Raw genomic sequence first — 18725 nt, forward strand, 5'->3', positions numbered from 1 at the left:
TGTCAGCTCCGACAAGCTTGAGAACATCGACATCAGGGACTTGGTCTTTCCAGCTGATGTAAAGTAATTGATGCGAGTGACGAATTTGTGTTCCTGTGAGCAACGTTATGTGCCTTCTGTAGAGAGTCAGAGTCTCATCAGTTGAGTGGAGTAGGCACGGGGGCGCTTTTGCGACAAGGTTAGGTCGAAAGCTTCTCAAATGGTTCTTTTATTTCGTAAATGACGTACTTTGATCTTGAAGAAACGACTTGGGAGAAAATCACAAGACTGAATCTTATGCCAAACCAATTCATACGGGTTTTCCTAAAAGCAGGCCCGCGGCTTACGGCCTTGCGGCCCGGCGGCCCGGTGGCCCACACAGTTTTGTTGTCCAGCGGTAAATCCACGCGCATGCACAGATTTGCATGGGGTTTGAACGCGCAAATGAAAGACGGTGAGTTTGAATTCGTTTACCATTTTAATAATCATTTCAATCCTTTTCGATCCTTTCTGTCGTTGCATGTTGCTAAGTGAAAAACGTTGTCATTCTTTGTTGTTTTCTTGTTTACAACAACAAACAGAAACAAGGATTCAAATGATTAAAATGGTAAACGAATTCAAACTCACCGTCGTCCATTTTTCACGCCCAAACCCGATGCAGATCTGTGCATGCGCGTGGATTTACCGCTGGACAAAAAAACTGTGGAAAATCAGGACTGGGCTACCGGGCCTCCGGGCCACCGGGCGGCCGGCGCGGGCCGTCGCGGGCCGTGGACCGTGGGCAACAGGGCCTTCGGGCCACCGGGCCCCCGGGCCGTGGGGGGCCGTGAGTGAGCCTGAAGCGAACGAACGAGGCAGCTCTCTAATCGGGAGAACACATTTTTCTTCGAAACGCAAGGAATTGTGGTCAAAGGCACAAGAAACTGTAGTTATGCGCGAATGGAGGAATGAAAATGTTTGGTGTAATCAGATATTTTCATTTCAAACACTGTCACGCAACAAAAAAATATATTCGAAATTGTTCAATGAAAAAGGCCAAGAACGTGGAAAGTTGTGGGAAACAAATCTTTTAACCACCTCACCAATTCTCTGGTCTGTGCGTTGCATTATTTCTGAATTATTTATCGAAGCGTTTCACGCGAATTTACAGAGATTTAAATGGAAACGCCATGTACGTGGACCATCAATATGGCCTATTTTCTTTTTGGATACCAAGAGCACTTGCTAAGTTCCGCTTTCTCCGCATAGTTTTAAACCGCGCAAAAATATCCCTGTATTAATAAGCACCACCCGTTGCTCTTCACTAATATGATTTCACGCTAGAAAAATGCGGGTTTGCCAAAAGCAACGCTGCCACGCGATTTCCCGCCAAGGAATATTGCCCGAACACTCCCGCCCCCAGAGGGTGTCACCCCGACAGTCTACGCGCGGGCGAACGGGCGTACGTTAACGTCATAACCAAAATTTAAAAAATCTTACCCATGGTGCTCCACTGGCGCGCCTCGCGCACCTGAGCTACGTTACAAAATCGTCAAGTTTCCCTTCCCCAGTTCAACAATTTATTTGCTTATTTATCATCTTGCCTTAATACAATTCAATTTCTTTTTCAAGAGAACTAGCTGCCTATCCTGATAGTAAGGTTAAGCAAGAAGGGGTTGGGTACATTAGTGGAGAGAAATATGTCTCTCGATCAATACAATACAATACATACTTAATTGACCGCTCCCCATAGGGGCTTTTCAGGGCCAATGAAACACAATCAACGAAACAACAGAACACAACAGCTACAACTGTTAAGAATCCCAACTGGCCGGAGGCAAACCAGTTGGCTATTTACAAGTGCAGCTGGGAAGTTGAACCAGGGACAACCAGGAACAAATTCAACGAGTGGTCAGAGCGGGTCTTGAACCCGGGATCTCCGGATCTCAAGGCAAGCGCCCTAACCACTGGGCCACACTGCCTCCAACTGATGGAAAAACATCACATAAATGGAAACATATGTGGACTTCCAGGCTGTCGGTCAACTACTGCTACTAGCTTTCTCGCTTGATAAAATCAAGTGGCAGAGTCATCAAATGCGCTTACTTATAACACAGGTAACAAAGTAACTTTATGGTTTGAGTCTTTATCTATTCGGATAGTCAACATTTCAGTTTTGTTCTACACGCGTCATCCTGGTGTTTCTGCTCATGCCACATGTTGAATGGCTCATTGATAAATTCTATTACAGAAAATTCCAAGTGTTTTTCATGTCGCCACCGTTGCGAACTTTGGCCTGAGATTTGCCCTGAAAATATGATGAGTTAGTCAGTTAATATAATTTTGATTGATGAATCCGAGCCGAAAGAAATTATGCCACCCATCGTAAATTAACAACGCGTGGTGTGTTCATTTTCATGTGGCCCGGCTACACGTTGCAGAAAGTTTGCAGAAAACTTGGGATACAGATCTCGACATTTTCAGCAACGTATTGTTGAACACAGAAGATCAGCGATTGGAAAACACTTTTTGGAAGCCCATGAGGACATCAGCCTCCTCAAAGGAAGCCATTTTCACATACTCCGAAAATGCCAAACAAATTTTGACTGGCTCGTTTATGAAATGCTTCTTTACTTAGAAAGTAACGGAATCCGAAAATAACACAGAAATTTAAACAAGGGCAATCTAAGCCATATAAACAGGTTGTTATTGTAAATGTCACTCTCGGTAAACGGAACAAAAGCTCCCAAGGAAGATGAGCATTTATTGCCGGTTTCCAACAGATACAACAGTAAATTTCGCTAGTGGTATCATATAGGAAAAAGCATTTGGGAACACTCGCAACCAGATATGATTCACTTCAGTGGACTCGACATGCGGAGTGTAAATTGCACTGATAGACCAATTTCGATGTATTAAAATCTTGTCCTAAAAAGGCATCAAATGGAGGCTCTGGGGAATAAATATAAGGATTTGTATGAGTTTATTGCCCAGAGCCTCGAGATGGTGTCTTTTGTTTAGGACTGAATTTTAATATATCGAAATTGGCGAGAGTCTATAATACTCAACATGTTTAACTGCGCATGCGATATGTGCTGGTGTTGTGGCTTTCCTTGGTGAGTGTATGGGTAGGTCAGTAGGTCAACCTGCTCAAATCATAACAACAAACAAACATATCCGGGCAACTAGAATCCGAGGTCCCCGCGATGAGTGCCTTGGTCTAGCAACTGACTTACCTGGCTCTCGTCCTTCTTCAGTATCTTCCTCTTTTCCCTTTACGCATCGTCCCCGAAACCACTTCAGCGCCACGTTAACTGTGAGGAACAATAGAGCGATTCCGCAGAAGCAAATTACGGTTCCAGCAAAAACTGGCCAATTTTGCGGGTCAATTTCTTCACCGGCTTTCAATCCCGACGCGTCCTTTGTCTTCTTGAACTTCTGCAATGGGGTTAAAATGTAAAGGGCTTGTTTAATAAAAGCAATAGAACTTTCCAAGAAAAATTTACAATTAGATGAAGCTGGTCGTTAATTAAGCCCATCCAGGAGCTTACAAAAGGGAACCTCCGTCTTCACTTTTTCCTCGAGTTAAAGGAGAACCGGAAGGCCAAAATCAGTAATTTTTCCAACATTATTTTTGGAAAGCCTAACATAAGTAAAGTTAAGTGTGTGGGGTTACTTCTCCTCGTTTTCTGTTTTTTTGCGAGAAAATTACGTTTGAAATTGGGCTTTTCCGGCTGTTTCTGCATTTTCAGCGCGGGCTCAAAAACTAAATCAGCACCCTGCTGTAACGTATGATATGGGGAACATAGATTTCGTAATCAACGGAAATAAGTGCTGCTGTGGTTGTTTCCTTCGTTGTTTTGCTGTTTCTTTGCGGACTAAATATTCACGACAAACATCAGTCAAACCACTGCTTCTATATGGGGCGCTCTCGCATGTCTTCCCCATATCATACGTCATAAGCTTCAAAAATGACCGCTGACTCCTCCATTCTGAGCCTCAATGCTGATGGCCTAAAATCGGAATAAGAACTTTTTTTTAGGAGGAAAAACGACGGATATGTCAGAAAAAAAAGTTGAAAACAAAGTTAACAGATTTGCCAAGTAATCAGGGGCCAGATCATGAAGTGCTTTAAAGGTATAAAGAAGAAGCTTGAAGATAACACGTTGTTCTGTAGGGAACCAGTGCAGATTGATAAGGACTGGAGCAATATGTTCAGATTTTTTTGTTCGCGTAATAAGTCGGGCGGCAGAGTATTTTGGAACCCGTAAAACAAACCATTGCAGTAATTCAGTTTACAGGAAATAAAGGCATGAACGACCCTTACGGTCTTTCTGAGATATAAATTTCCTGATTTTACTGAGTTCGTGTAAAGATAATGAGCCAGAGCGACATGTATTATTGACGTGGGTACGACGAGTGAGGGTAGAGTCTAGAGTGATACCAAGATCTCTCACTTCATTTACTGGTTCGATAACAGTGTCGACTATGAGGTGTGAGATACTGTCACTGGGCGTATAGCGAGAGTAGAAGTGAATGACTCCAGTCTTAGTTGAGTTGCATTTAAGTCCGTTCTGAGTGTTCCAACATAAAGCATCATCAATGCAAAGTTCAAGCTGGTCTATGGCGAGGATGTTCCAAGGATGAGTTGATGATTTCCGTTGTAGTTGGTAGCAGCTGATTGATGCAGCCTTTTAAAATCCAGGTTGGAACAGGATCGAGTTGATAAGATTTCGTTTTCGATGGCATGATAAAACGTTTTATCTCGCTTGACGACACACGGATGGAAGTACGTCAGTGGAAGCGCGGAACAAGTTTCATGATCTTCAATGGTTGATGTTGATAACGAGCTTGCAGATAATTCACGGCAAATGCCGGCCATTTTCATCTGAAAATGTTCACTAAATCTCTTAACAAGTTCTTTGCTTGATTCGTGTTTGGGCAAGATTGGAGCCTTTTTTACATTAAGAAATTTGTCAACAAACTTGAACAGCTGATCGTGAATTGCATCCTCAACTTTCTTCCTGAAATATTCCGTTTTAGCAGCTTCAATGTGTTTGGTGTATTCTGTACATACATATTGAAGTCCCGTTCTAATCTCTGGTTTGGATTTGTTTCCGGTTTTCCCGGATTCAACTCTACGACGCTTTCTAAATAGCCTGGCCTGGCTCGATGCCTTCTACCAGTTAGGTTCTTAATCACGTTTCTCTCAGATTACTTAAAGTGAGGTGCCTGTGAACTAGCGGAAGTGCACTTCCACAATAAACAAAGTATTTACAAAGCATTTACATTAAAGTCATGGGTGTCAAATTCGGCGCCATTGACACTGACGATGATCTTAGTGGTCGGTCAGTGTCTTGCTCTTACTGTTTGGAAAAAAGTGATAATTCGAATAACTTCGAGTAGTAGTCAACTATGACCACCTAATTTTGTATCTCAAGTTCAAACAGATCGACAACGATCTTCTGCCATGGCCTCTCAGGTGTAATTCATAACCCTCCAGTGGTTCTCTTGCCTGCCATTTTCTCTTCATGTTGCAAATATTGTACCTGTATACAATGTCCTTCATTTGCACGTTCATTCCTGGCCAAAAATACTAAAACTCGATGAGACGTCTCTAGCTCATACTTGACAATTTAGGTTGCCTTTAAGGCTGTTGTGTTTTTGACTACGCACCTCTGTTCTAAGCGAAGCGAGTACAATCAACCTGTCTTGCGTCAGTGACAGATAACCATTCACTGAAATTTCCTCGTGAATATTCCAATATAGACTGATCTCTAGGTCAACGTGACACTCTCTTTCAGGCCATCCATCTTTCGGTTTATTCTTTAGCTTCCGTAAAGCCGGGTCTCAGTTTCTTTGTTGCTTGTCTAAAGTGCTGCAGTCTTTCCACACTGACTGGAATATTCTCAAGGGGTGATACTTCAAATTCATCCACTGAGTCAGAAGTGGTTTCCAACTAAGAGTGTCTGGAATGTGAAGGTTCTTGCCAAGAACAAATTCTACTTGCAGGTCCTAGTACCCTGACTGAAGCTTTAACATCATCCTTTGCAACCGTTGAAGGGCCTGGAATAGCGGTTCCGAAACAAAAGTCTAGTGGGCATGCTCTCTTTCTATAAACATACTGATGAAATTTGGTGCACCCATAAAGAATTGCCAAGAGTTCTTTCTCAATTTGTGCATAATGTTTTTCATCAAAGGTGAGTGACCTGGATGTTTATGAACCGGAAGTCTTCCTTGCAAAAGACATTCCCCAAGGCCATAGGATTTTGTATCTTCTGAGATCGTGATTGGTTTGTTAACATCATGGTACTGAAGTGTGGCATAATTCTTTGACAGCTTTGAAATGCTTTCCTCTGTCTCTCAGACCAGTGTCATTCTACTTCCTTGTGGAGTAGCGTTCTCATTGACTGGGCTGTAGGTCAGCTAAGTTTGGTGAGAACTTGGTCATTTACTTCACGATTCCAAGAAATCTTAACATTGCTGGCTTGTCTGTTGGAGATGGCATTTGTTGTACTGCACAGATCTTGCTGGGATCTCAAGGTCTCAATCCATTTGCTGTCAGTTCATGTCCAATTATACAAGTTTTATTATCCAGTGAGGGAAATTCATCAGTTGTCGCTCGTGATCTTCATTTTATTGCCGTGGAGCTTCAATCTTAGTGCTATAGGTGCCTTCTAAGCATCCAATGCCATGGAATAGTTCTCTCGCTTCTTGATGATTTCACTGACACCTTAGCTTGGTTGGATATCAGGCACATCTTCATCTGCTTGGGTATCAACTGCACTGACGTTTAAAGGACAATTGTGGGTGTGGCTCGTTGTTCAGTAATTTGATCATGACATTTCACAAGCCCTGGGTGAAACTTCCCTCTCAGTTTCACCTGGAGGCTGGCTTTACCCATTACTGGTATCTTGTGGCAAGTTTACGACACAAGTCGGGTGTTTGACTTCAATTTTGCAAAACAACTGATATGGCAAAACGTTGCTCCGAGCGCCAGTGTCCAATTTCACATTCAAATGTTGCTCGTTGATAACTACTCTTTTGCATCAAATCGTTCTGTGTGAGTGGGTTAGTTCCCGCAACCCCGATAAAGAATCTTCCAATCTACATTAATTCACTTGCTTTGTGTTGTCCTTTGATTTCAACGGGCATATTTACGAGCAATGATTTTTTTGAGTACGTAGGCGGACAAATCTGTCCGTAGGCTGGACTGAGAAATATGCATGCCCCTTCAGCCGCATTGCAATTGGTGTTGTCGAATTGTTTTAGCGCATTCGTGTGAACAGGTGAAACGATTCGAAAACAGAGAAAAAGTCCCCTTTTCGCATTAAAACGTATGTGTGGCCCAACTGTTTACCGTTTTCGTTGTCCGATGTATTTGCAATGAAAGATCGCCCATTTTGGCCAGCGGGCTTACGATACAGAGGAGGTCTTTAGATTGCTGCACTCGGTCGACGAGGGAGTGTTGTAGACTGGTGTTGCATTCAACTTGATTTAATGTTAACACGTTTCTCAATATTTATACTAACAAAAATAATTCATGGAACAGAGCAGATATAAAAGAAAAAAAAATTCCTTAAAGAATGTGAATGCTGGTGTATGGTTTCCAATTTCTTAGTTTGACACCATAGAGAGCGAATAGGAATGGCATAAAGCTCAAATTACTTTTGCTCTCTAGGTAAATTAAAACAGTAATTGCAATAAGAACCTCACCCGGAAACCGGAATCCGAATCCATCTCTTCATATTACCATATATATTCTAAATCAAGATATCCAAAAACCAGAGGAGCAGAGAACTGCTAGTTACTAATAGAGAGCAATAAGGCAATGTTTATATTATTCAGCTATTTATTAAACTGTATATTTACTTTATTTCTGAATTGTGCCTGAACAATTGATTTGAGACCAATGCGATATGAGGAAAAAAAAAAAAAAATTTCAGTGGCATGTATAGGTCTAAAGACGTGTGCCCAGACTCTGAAACCTTTCAACATTTTTTCAATTCAGATGGTCTGATATATAACCTTAAAAACTGAAGAAGCAGAAAGCAGCGAAGGACCCTTAACCCTACAGGAGTGTGCAAACTCCCTCAGTCATTTCAAAAACAATAAAACTCCAGGCCCTGATGGCTTTACCATTGAATTTTATAGATCATTGTGGGATGTCATCGGATAAATAATGGTTGATAGCTTCAATTACGCATTTGAAAATGGCTCTTTATCGATCACCCAGAAACTTGGAGTCATATCTTTAATAGGATAAAAAGTATCTGAAAAACTGGAGACCAATATCGTTACTAAATAATGATTACAAAATTGTTACAAAAGCTATAGCTTTACGTCTAGCCAAACTGGATATGTTAGAGGAAAATTTATCAGTTGGGGAAGGTATTAGAATGATATCCGATGGGCTTTTACTAAAACGAAAACATTCCAGGCCTGGCCGTTTTCCTAGACTTTGAGAAAGCTTTTGATTCCATTGAATGGAAATACTTGCAAAAATCCCTAGAAGTGTTCAACTTTGGTCCAAAATTACGAAAGTGGGTCACGCTCCTATATAAAGACATCTCTAGTTGCGTCTTGAACAACGGTTTCGCATCCCAACTAATATTCTTAAGATAATCAAGGCAGTTATATCCAAGCCTCTGGAAATTATCTTCAATCTTTCTTTTCAGAAAGGCATTGTTCCTAACAGCTTCAAGTTGGCCAATGTAATACCAATCTATAAGAATGATTCGCAAACCGGTCTCTCGAACTATCGCAATTTCTGCCCTATCCATATTTAATAGACTTAATAAAAACTTATGTCGAATAGATTACTACATTTTCTTTATAGAGAAAGGGTTCTTTATGATAAACAGTTTGGCTTTCGTGCCAAGCATTCAACTAATCAAGCAATTTTAAGTAAATTCAAAGGGCAATTGATTAAAAGAATTTCTCTTGTGGTATATTTTTAGATTTAAGCAAAGCGTTTTACATAGTAAATCATAAGATCCTCCTCGATAAATTGCAATACTATGCTATCAGTGGTGTGGCAGTTACCTGGTTCAAATCTTACATGGTTGATCGCCAGCAAATTGTTACTCTCAATAATGTTAGCTCAGACCCTCGTCCAGTCTCTTGTGGTATTCCCCAAGGATCTGTTTTGGGTCCGTTGCTTTTCTTCTTTTATATAAATGATTTTTATCTTTTCTCTGATCTCTTTGATTTCCATCTCTTTGCTGAAGATGCAAATTCGTTCTGTAAACATAACGATATTGAGTCTTTGCACTTCAATATAAGTAGCGAATTAAACTATACCACATATTGTTATGTGCAAATAAGTTATCGTTAAATGTAGATAAATCCAATTTTGTAATTTTTTCATCCATCTCAAAGAAAAATAACTTTCAATTTCCTGTTAAGTATCAGTAACAGACCTCTCATTAGGGAATATTATACTAAGTACTTGGGAGTTTTGATTGATGCTAATTTGAACTGGAAGAATCAAGTTGAATATACTGCCAGAAAAGTGAGAAACGGTGTGGGTATACTGTCTAAAGTTCGTTATTACCTCGATATTTCTAGCCTGGCAAATCTTTATTATGCACTCATCTACCCTTTCTTAATCTATGGGACTTATGGGATAATTGCCTGGGGCAACACCTATCCTACCACTCTTCAGTCAATCTTCGTCTTGCAAAAGAAAACTTTACGAATCATTACTTTTTTAAAGTTCGATGAGCATTCAAGTCCCTTAATTAGACAACTACAAATTCGCTAAATTAAAGTGTCGCCAAAATTTCATGCAGTAAGGTACTAAGTATGCATTTTCAATATACGCTTTCAAGGACCAAAAATTTGGAATTCAGTTGAAGCAGGAGCCCATTACTAGGAGCCTCCATATGCAGTAGATGTCTCAGTCAACCTTTGCCCGTATCTTTCTATTTTTAGAACGAACCCTTCAGCAGGAGACTCGCATTTACAGAAATTTACATCAATTTGCACGATTTAAATAAGTTTTACTGCTTTATTTGTCTTCGTTAGACAAAGACTTTACTATGATTGGCCTTTTAAAAAAGTGTGTGCAGAGCCGAGTTAATTCGTGGCGTTCTAAAACTAGAAAGATACGGGCAAAGGTTGACTCATAAGGGCGTGTATGAGAGAGGCAAGCTCCTACTCATGGGCTCCTGGTTGAAGAAAATGTCAAAACCTTGTCCCTAAGTCAATTTAAAAAGGTTCAAAATAACAACTTTCTTGATGAGTATCAACACATTTTGTTACATATGCTATTTCCTTTACTTCAAATCAATAACTTACTTATTTATATTGTGTATATTATATTTTTTTATTGTATGGGTGTTTTGTGTGTTTTGTGAGTTTTTGTCTGTGTCTGTTTGCATACGTTTTACTGTGCATGTTTCTTGGTGTGTGTTTGTTTCACATTTGAGAGCACTTTAAGTCTCACCTTTTCATTATGCATTTTTATATCTTGAAAACATTAACCTTCAGGCATTTTTAAATCTAAATAGTTATTTCCGAAGGTCCGTACCTTTTCTTATTTAGTAGTTAACAGGGGCACTCAACGAGAATATAGTTCAACCCACTTAAACATAGCATTGTTAAACGTATTTTGGTATTTAAACGGTAGATATAGGCATATTTTTCCGCCTAAATATTTTTCTTCTGTTCGGATTTCCTAGCTGAAAGTCTAGTGATCCGAAAATTATAGGGATTAACACTTGCCCGTTCGAAAATTTCAGCCCGAAAAAAGGCTCCCGAACATTCTAGTTGACCTTTTTAGGGTTGAAAATCCGTTAAAAAATGGGCAATTATACCATTTTTTAGATGTTCGAAAATCCTAGGACAGGCAGGCAAGCAAGAAATTTTACAACAAATGTTCCGAAAAATCTAGATCTCAACGTTGGGTGCGTTGGGTCATCAAAATTAACGTTTATTTGCAACGTACTGGACACTCCACCTGGTTTTACTGCCGAAGTCAACAAAATAATATAACTTCTATTTCAATGTAACTATGACCTCAAATATTAATGTATCAATGACCACTTACCGAGATGTACATTCTCGTCACCAGAGCCTCTGATCGACCCAAGGCTCTGGGAAACTCTATGTCGGAAAACATGCGCCGTAGGGCTCTTATAGCCAAAACTTGGCTATTTGAACCTTACGCGCCTGCTCACCCGTCGTGCTAACATGAATGGACCAATTAAAGACGCTTTTGATTGTTCTTCACGAAAACCAATGACAAGACACAGGGTTCCCCAGAGCTCTTCTCTCCCTCAGTCAAGAGAAGAGCTCTGGGGTCGAGAATGCGAGATATATTAATACCCTTGAAAGAATTGAACTGTACAACGCCTAAAGATAAAGTGGTTCATCTTTTTATTATGGAATCTGGAATCAAGTCGGCATATGTAAACTTGCCTGCCTTGTCAATGATATAGGAAACAGTTTTTTGTCGCTAAAGCGTTTGTGCAAAAATTTAAAATTAAATGTGATTTTCTGCATGCACTACCTTAGCTTGCTGTCGGCTATACCAGATCAGTGGAGAAAAAAGCCTAAAAAGAGAAGAGCATCAACATGTCCTGGAAAGCACACACTCATAATGATCCGTAATTACACTGTATCTCTTGTTTGTCTGAGTAATTCTGTTGTATTTTACTCCTTCCGTAAATAGTGTTAGTATTGTAAACCGTGTAAATACTGCATTATTACAATAAAATTCAAATTTAAAAAAAGTATATACAAATATATCCAAATTGAGCACTCTACTAGGATGAGTCATTGCCGCTAGCAACTGCGCATGCTCACTAGCTCGCTGGTTTAAGCACTCTGGCACGGCTTAGATATACCACATGTGTGGGACATTTGGGATGGCTTTGTAAGCTAACCTCCTTCCTAGACATCAGCACTGCAATGAGGAGGCCCAGAAGGCCGAAACAATACTGTCTGCAGTTATAGTTATATATATCTATCTGTTTTTGAATCAAAAAGACTGGAATACAACGATCCGAAGGATACACAACGCGTTGCTACAAATGTTAAGTGATTTGAGAGTACAAACAGAGTATGTGCACGGCGGTAATGTTGGAGGACCAAAACAATTAAAGATATTGTGACCTCTGCTTGATAGATGATATTCCGCACGTTGCACTTTCCGTCTAGAGGGCAGGATCTTTTGTCACGGCAGTTGCAAGTGCCGTGACTTGCCACTGCCGTGACAAAAGATCCTGCCCTCTAGACGGAAAGTGCAACGTGCGGAATATCATCTATCAAGCAGAGGTCACAACATCTCAGTCAAAGCAAACTTACATTGGTCTTTGCGACACATCATTCAAATCACGTTATAGAAACCACACATGTTCCTTTAGAAATGAACGCTACAGAAATTCCACTGAGCTTAGTAAATATGTATGGGGTTTGAAAGACAAGAAAGTTGACTATCACATTAAATGGCGGATTGCTAGGCATGCGAGATCCTATTAAAATGTAACGAAGAAGTGTAATTTATGTCTGTGGGAGAAATACTATATAATTTGTAGACCGGATTTGGCGACCCTTAACAACAGAAATGAGCTTGTAACAAGTTGCAGACATGAAAAGAAATTCCTTCTAAATAGCGTAATTATTTAAGCCTATAAGGTTTATTTTTAGCTGCTCACTGGAAACAGTTTGTATAGTTTAACCGTTGCTATGCACCCCAGCCTATAATGAATTGCAACCGTTTTTTTCAAAATCACTATAAAACACCATGTATTCCTTCTTTTCGGAAGTTGCCTGATGATTGCTTCGTGAGAAGCATGAAACTCGGAGTAGCAAATAAATGTTTTTGACCTAGTTCAAGTCCAGGTATCTATCTATCTATCTATCTATCTATCTATCTATCTATCTATCTATATATATATATATATCTATCTATATACACCCGTTTTCAAAAACGTTGCAATTTCAAAGTATATATGGTATATATATGCCTTTTGTTTTCTCATCAGAAAGGTGTTGACAGAAAAAAACAATAGGGGGCCATTTTTACAAAAGGAAAGAACAATAGCTGCTGTCAAACCTTTTGTAGGCTTTGTTTGAATTTCACCAGTTTACCTCTTTCTAGCATCCATCATATCTTTTCTTCTCTTTTTTTTTTTAATAATTGAAAAGAATAAGGTATGTGAGAAAGGCAGTGTCTTAACATCTGTGCGCGGGAAACTCAGTGCTATCGTTTTTTCCTAACTGAAAGAACTGCTCGGGTTATGAAGATGGTGATTACTAGCAGGAGCAGTTTCGCCACATATCTCATCTCAAAAGCGCCCCCCCCCCCCCCCCCCAAAAAAAAAAAAAATTCAAAAAGTAGAACGTAAATGACTTTTGGAGAAAGTGAAGTTGTAGGAGGTTTTCACATGACGTCATCGCCGCCATGTTGATGGATGAAAACAAAAGATCACTCATTAGCTTCTTTTTCGTCCACCAGAAGTCGTACTTTTCTATATTTTGTTATTGGCGTCTGTAGAGGTTGGTTGAAAACGTCCTATATTTCATTACTTATGGCTTGATCTTTCAGTTTTAAAAGGTGTCTAACGAATTTATAATTGGATAAATGTTTGTTGGGAATATTGTCTTCGCAATTCACTTTGTTCTGGCCTTTCATATACCGGATCCGAAATAATTAATGTCCATAAAACAAAAGAACACCGTGAACATAATACCTAATTAGCAAAGCCTAATCGGAATAACAATAATTGTTTTGTCCTCCGCCATTTTAGTCCAGTATATGAAAGTCTACCCCAAAACACTTATTGTTTGCGATTTCTTGTCGACAAAGCCACGAGTTATTGTCAGCCTCCTGATGCAATAGCGAGGAAGCATGAGTAGCACTTTACTCATTGTTTTGCTTTTAATTCTTCTCGATTTCGGCCTTGCTGGCATGAACCCCGTGTACATGGGCTTCAATGACTTAAATGAGTCAAACATTTTGGATGGGTCGGAGGTTGTTTTGTTGGCGGGTTTACAGACCACACCTCTTTGTGATGGCTACCCGTAAATATTAGTTCGCGTGAAGAACGACTCCAACAATAAATTAACGAACCTTTAAAAAAATTAGGATTAAAGAGATCCCGGTTGAATCAATTAAATACTGTTCCATTCCCCTCAAATAGCTTCTGGGATCGTTTAATACGTATTCCAATAGCACAAGAAGCTGTGCTCTTGTTAACAAGGTGCCGTCTGGCTTTCCTATATTTGAGAGATTGATATCCTTAAATGGCGCGCTATGGACCTACGCTATGTTCTCTACAAAGTGCAGCTCTATGATACGCCAGCGAAGATCCAGGCTATATGGAGCTGCTTTTCCTTTGAATTTGTCTCGTCAATTTTTTAATATTATTTTTGTTAGAAGAAAAACGCATTGTTCCTTCAGCGTGAAATACACATGGTTCGTGTCTCACCTTTCTGATGAGAAAACAAAAGACATATATATATATATATATATATATATATATACAATATGTATACAATGTGCCCTCCCGGTTGTCACCATAATGGCTTTATGGCAACTCCTGAACTTGGGCACAGGATGTACGGTTACACATTGTTGGATTGCATTGTGGAGTCACAAGAGTGCTCAAACTGCAAGCAGTGAGCAAAGCATTATGCCAATAGTGAACACCTATTATGAGGCTCTCCACCCAATCCAGAGAGTGCTCAAACTGTATGAACAGTGAGCGTAATATACAATATGTATATATATATATATATATATATATAATATATACTTTGAAATTGCAACGTTTTTGAAAACGGGTGTATATATATATATATATATATATATATATATATATATATATATATATATAGGGTTAGGGTTAGGGTTAGGGTCATATTGTATATATAGATATATACAATATGTATACAATGTGCCCTCCCGGTTGTCACCATAATGGCTTTATGGCAACTCCTGAACTTGGGCACATACACACACACATAGGTGTGTATGAAAAAGGCCGGAAATCCAACGATGTAGTCACTAGCCAGTAGCAGTGAACTACTACTGACTGATCCTTTTTGAATGAAAAACATATGTGCCGTGAGTGGGCATCGAACCCGCGTCCCCCTGGTTACTAGTCGGGTGTGCTAACCACTGCACAAAAAAGACAACCCTGCTGGCAACAGAGCAATCAGTGAAGATACTGGTTAGCCACGGGGTTCCCCGGCAATGTTTAACATTCAGAAACACGACTACACCGGATCACCCAAAGGTGATTCACAGGCTACCAGCTAATTAATTATACTTTTGTGTGTATGAAGAAGGCCGGAAATCCGACAATGTAGTCCCTAGCAGTGAACTTCTACTGACTGATCCTTTTTGAATGAAAAACATGCGTGCCGTGAGTGGGAATCAAACCCATTGTCATCTTACATGACAAGGAAGCAATGTTCAACGAAAGCTGACAATGTGCGCCCGGGTAGATCTTTAAAATTTATACTAGAAAGGAAGAAACACTGCGAATAAGTTGTAACCATTATAAAACAAAATTAGTCGAAAAATGGCCATCAAACTAGCTCAAGTGGACGGCTCCTCGAACGTCATATGCTCTCGGTAGTGTGCAAGAAGAAGCTCTTTGCTACTTAACTCCTTCTGGCAGATCCAACAGCTGTGTTTTACATCCTGGTTCAAACTGTGTTCTTTCACAGTGTAGAAGCGATGAGTCCCTTCTTCAAATTCATTCGTAATTGCAGAACGTTCTTGTGCTTTTTTATGTCTACTGGCACGTCTTCTGTTGCGAAATGCCTTTCCTATTTGCTTACGTTTATAACGCTTCTCTCTAGTATGGACTCTTTCGTGTTTTATCAAATGTCCTGCCTGGCTAAAACACTTGCCACAATGTTTGCATTGATAGGGCCTTTCTCCAGTATGGATTCTTTCATGTCTTCTTAAATTTCCTGCTCGGCCAAAACGCCTTCCACAATATTTGCATTGATAGGGCCTTTCTCCAGTATGGACTCTTTCATGTCTTCTAAAATTACCTGCTTGGTTAAAACACTTGCCACAATGTTTGCATTGATAGGGCCTTTCTCCAGTATGGATTCTTTCATGTCTTCTTAAATTTCCTGCTTGGCCAAAACGCCTTCCACAATATTTGCATTGGTAGGGCCTTTCTCCAGTATGGACTCTTTCATGTGTTCTAAAATTACCTGCTTGGTTAAAACACTTGCCACAATGTTTGCATTGATAGAGCCTTTCTCCAGTATGGATTCTTTCACGTGTCTTTACTTTTCCTGCTACGCTAAAGCACTTGCCACACTGCTTGCACCCATAAGGCTTCTCTCCAGTATGGACTCTTTCATGTGTCTTCAAATGTCCAGCTTGGCTAAAACACTTGCCACATTGATGGCATTCATAAGGCTTCTCTCTAGTATGGACTCTTTCATGTGCTCTCAAATTACACGTTTGGCTAAAGCACTTGCCACATTGTTTACATTCGTAAGGTTTCTCACCAGCATGGACTTTTTCATGTGTCTCCAAATATCCTGTTGTTCTAAAGCACTTGCCACAATGTTTGCACTGATAGGGCCTTTCTCCAGTATGGACTCTTTCATGTCTTTTTAATTCTCCTTCTTGGCCAAAATGCTTTCCACAATGTTTGCATTGATAGGGCCTTTCTCCATTATGGATTTTTTCATGTGTCTTCAATCTTCCTGCCCGGCTAAAACACTTGCCACATTGATTGCATCCATAAGGCTTCTCTCCCACATGGCCTCTTTCATGTGTCCTCAAATATCCTGCTACGCTAAAGCACTTGCCACACTGCTTGCACTCATAAGGCCTTTCTGCAGTATGCACTCCTTCATGTGTCTTCAAATGTCCAGCTTGGCTAAAACGCTTACCACAACGTTTGCTTTCATAAGGCTTCTCTCTAGTATGGACTCTTTCATGTGTCTTCAAATTACACGTTTGGCTGAAACACTTGCCACATTGTTTACATTCATAAGGTTTCTCACCAGCATGGACTTTTTCATGTGTCTTCAAATGTGCTGTTTGACTAAAATACTTGCCACACTGTTTGCATTGACAGGGTTTTCCTCCGGTATGTATTCTGCCATGACTTTTTAAACTTCCTCTTTTACTGAAAACACTCCTCAGACTCCTTGCATTTACACGTGTAAGCCTTCTCTCCAGTATGGATTTCTTCATGTCTCATGAGGCAGTTTCTTTACTGTTTACACAAAGAACTCTCGCTGATAGTACGGGAATTCATGTGCTTAACTAATGTGGACAGCATTTACGAATTTTGATCCCACTTAGCCCTAAAATATAAAATAAAGAAGAAGTCATTTCTATCAACAACGTCCAATCAACAGCTAACTCTAAGTTAAGTCAAGGTCATGTCATAGTCACTTAACTCAGTCATTGCCTTTTCTCCTCACTCCCTCCCCCTTGCCTTCCCTTTTGACTTTTGTCCGCTGTGTGTCATTTCATGACAACTTTGGCTTAATACATATATTTAAAACCTAATGTCTCGGATCAGTACGCAGCTATTACAACGGCTCTCGCGATTGGTTCAGAAAACAATGGACACAAAGAAGGATACAAAAGAAACAATGGACACTAACTCTAAAAACAATGGAGCAGCCCCCTAAAGGGATCTGATGAAATTAGAGGTTGTAAAGAACTCCATCCTATCTCAATGTCTCACGCTATGTTAACTGTAGAGAGCTCATTCGAAATACTTTTGTGAAAAGAAAGTTTATTCTATGTGGAAACTAAATCTAGAGGAAAAATGAAAATTATGCTTATCAATATCTATATCATCAATTTTATACTGCCGCGGAAATTGACAACATGCATGCCTGCCTGCCTGCCTGTCTTTCATTCTCATCAAAGGGAAGTGCAATGACCAAAACATCATACCCCGGACCGAAGTCTCTACAGCATCCACACAAAAACACTTATATTCATTGGCCTTTTTGACACCACATTCAAATTAAGATATGCTCATTCAAAAACGAACGCTACAAAAACGCAACCGAACTAAGCAAACACGTATGGAATCTCCAAGATAAGAAAATTGAGTTCAACATGAAATAGCGAAGAGTTAAACAAGCGAGATCCTTCCTATTCAAATGTTACTGGTCAAGAGATGCAATTTGTGGCTATGGGAAAAGTGCTAAACCACAGAAACGAACTAGGTGTCGAGCTGCAGGAATTCCAACAAATGTTGGAATTCCTTTTGAACAGTATAATCGCCTGATAAAAGATGTGTCACGTGCACCATCAAGGTGCATTGTTCCTCACTTTCAAATGTCTAAGATTGAGTTCGTTATTTTTGAACAGTCGCCTGATGATTGCTTCGCGATAAGCATGAAACTCTGATGTTTTTGAACAAGAAAATCAACTGCTAAAACTAAACCAATATATTTATTTACTTGTTATATACTGCACAAAATTCTCCATCGCTCTCTGACCTCTTTTGAACTCTATAACCCATTTATGCATTCGTCATTGACCAATCAGAAACGCGACATTCGGTTGAGTCCATGATATATGAAATGGATCATGTATGAACTGCGGGTATGAAATCAAATCAAGCTATGATCCTCTCAGTTATGAACGCAATTTTTGTAATTGCGTAAAGAAGCCTGAAAAATTCAGGACTTCAACGGGGTTTGAACCCGTGACCTCGCGATACCGGTGCGACGCTCTAACCAACTGAGCTATGAAGCCACTGACGTTGGGAGCTGGTCATTTGTGGGTTCCAATGTTCCCGTGAGGAATT

At 39.9% G+C, this 18725-nt stretch overlaps 2 protein-coding genes across 2 annotated transcripts in view; both read right to left on the reverse strand.

Annotated features, from left to right (window-relative positions):
• Window positions 1-1531: 1531 nt before the first annotated feature.
• Window positions 1532-18725, reverse strand: part of LOC138006852 (uncharacterized) — a 42522-nt gene continuing 25328 nt past the window's right edge. The window contains exons 6-7 of the mRNA XM_068853450.1: window positions 3195-3396; window positions 1532-2266 (exon numbers count right to left, since the gene is read on the reverse strand). Of these exons, the coding sequence (XP_068709551.1) occupies window positions 2121-2266; window positions 3195-3396 (348 nt within the window). The 3' untranslated portion in view covers window positions 1532-2120. The remainder of the gene's footprint in view (window positions 2267-3194; window positions 3397-18725) is intronic.
• On the reverse strand, window positions 15512-17143 carry LOC138008472 (zinc finger protein 709-like). Its single transcript, XM_068855801.1, has one exon. It carries the CDS (start codon window positions 17141-17143, stop codon window positions 15512-15514), a length of 1632 nt encoding a protein of 543 aa, XP_068711902.1.

This window comes from Montipora foliosa, chromosome 6 (assembly GCF_036669935.1).
Source record: "Montipora foliosa isolate CH-2021 chromosome 6, ASM3666993v2, whole genome shotgun sequence".
NCBI lineage: Eukaryota > Metazoa > Cnidaria > Anthozoa > Scleractinia > Acroporidae > Montipora > Montipora foliosa.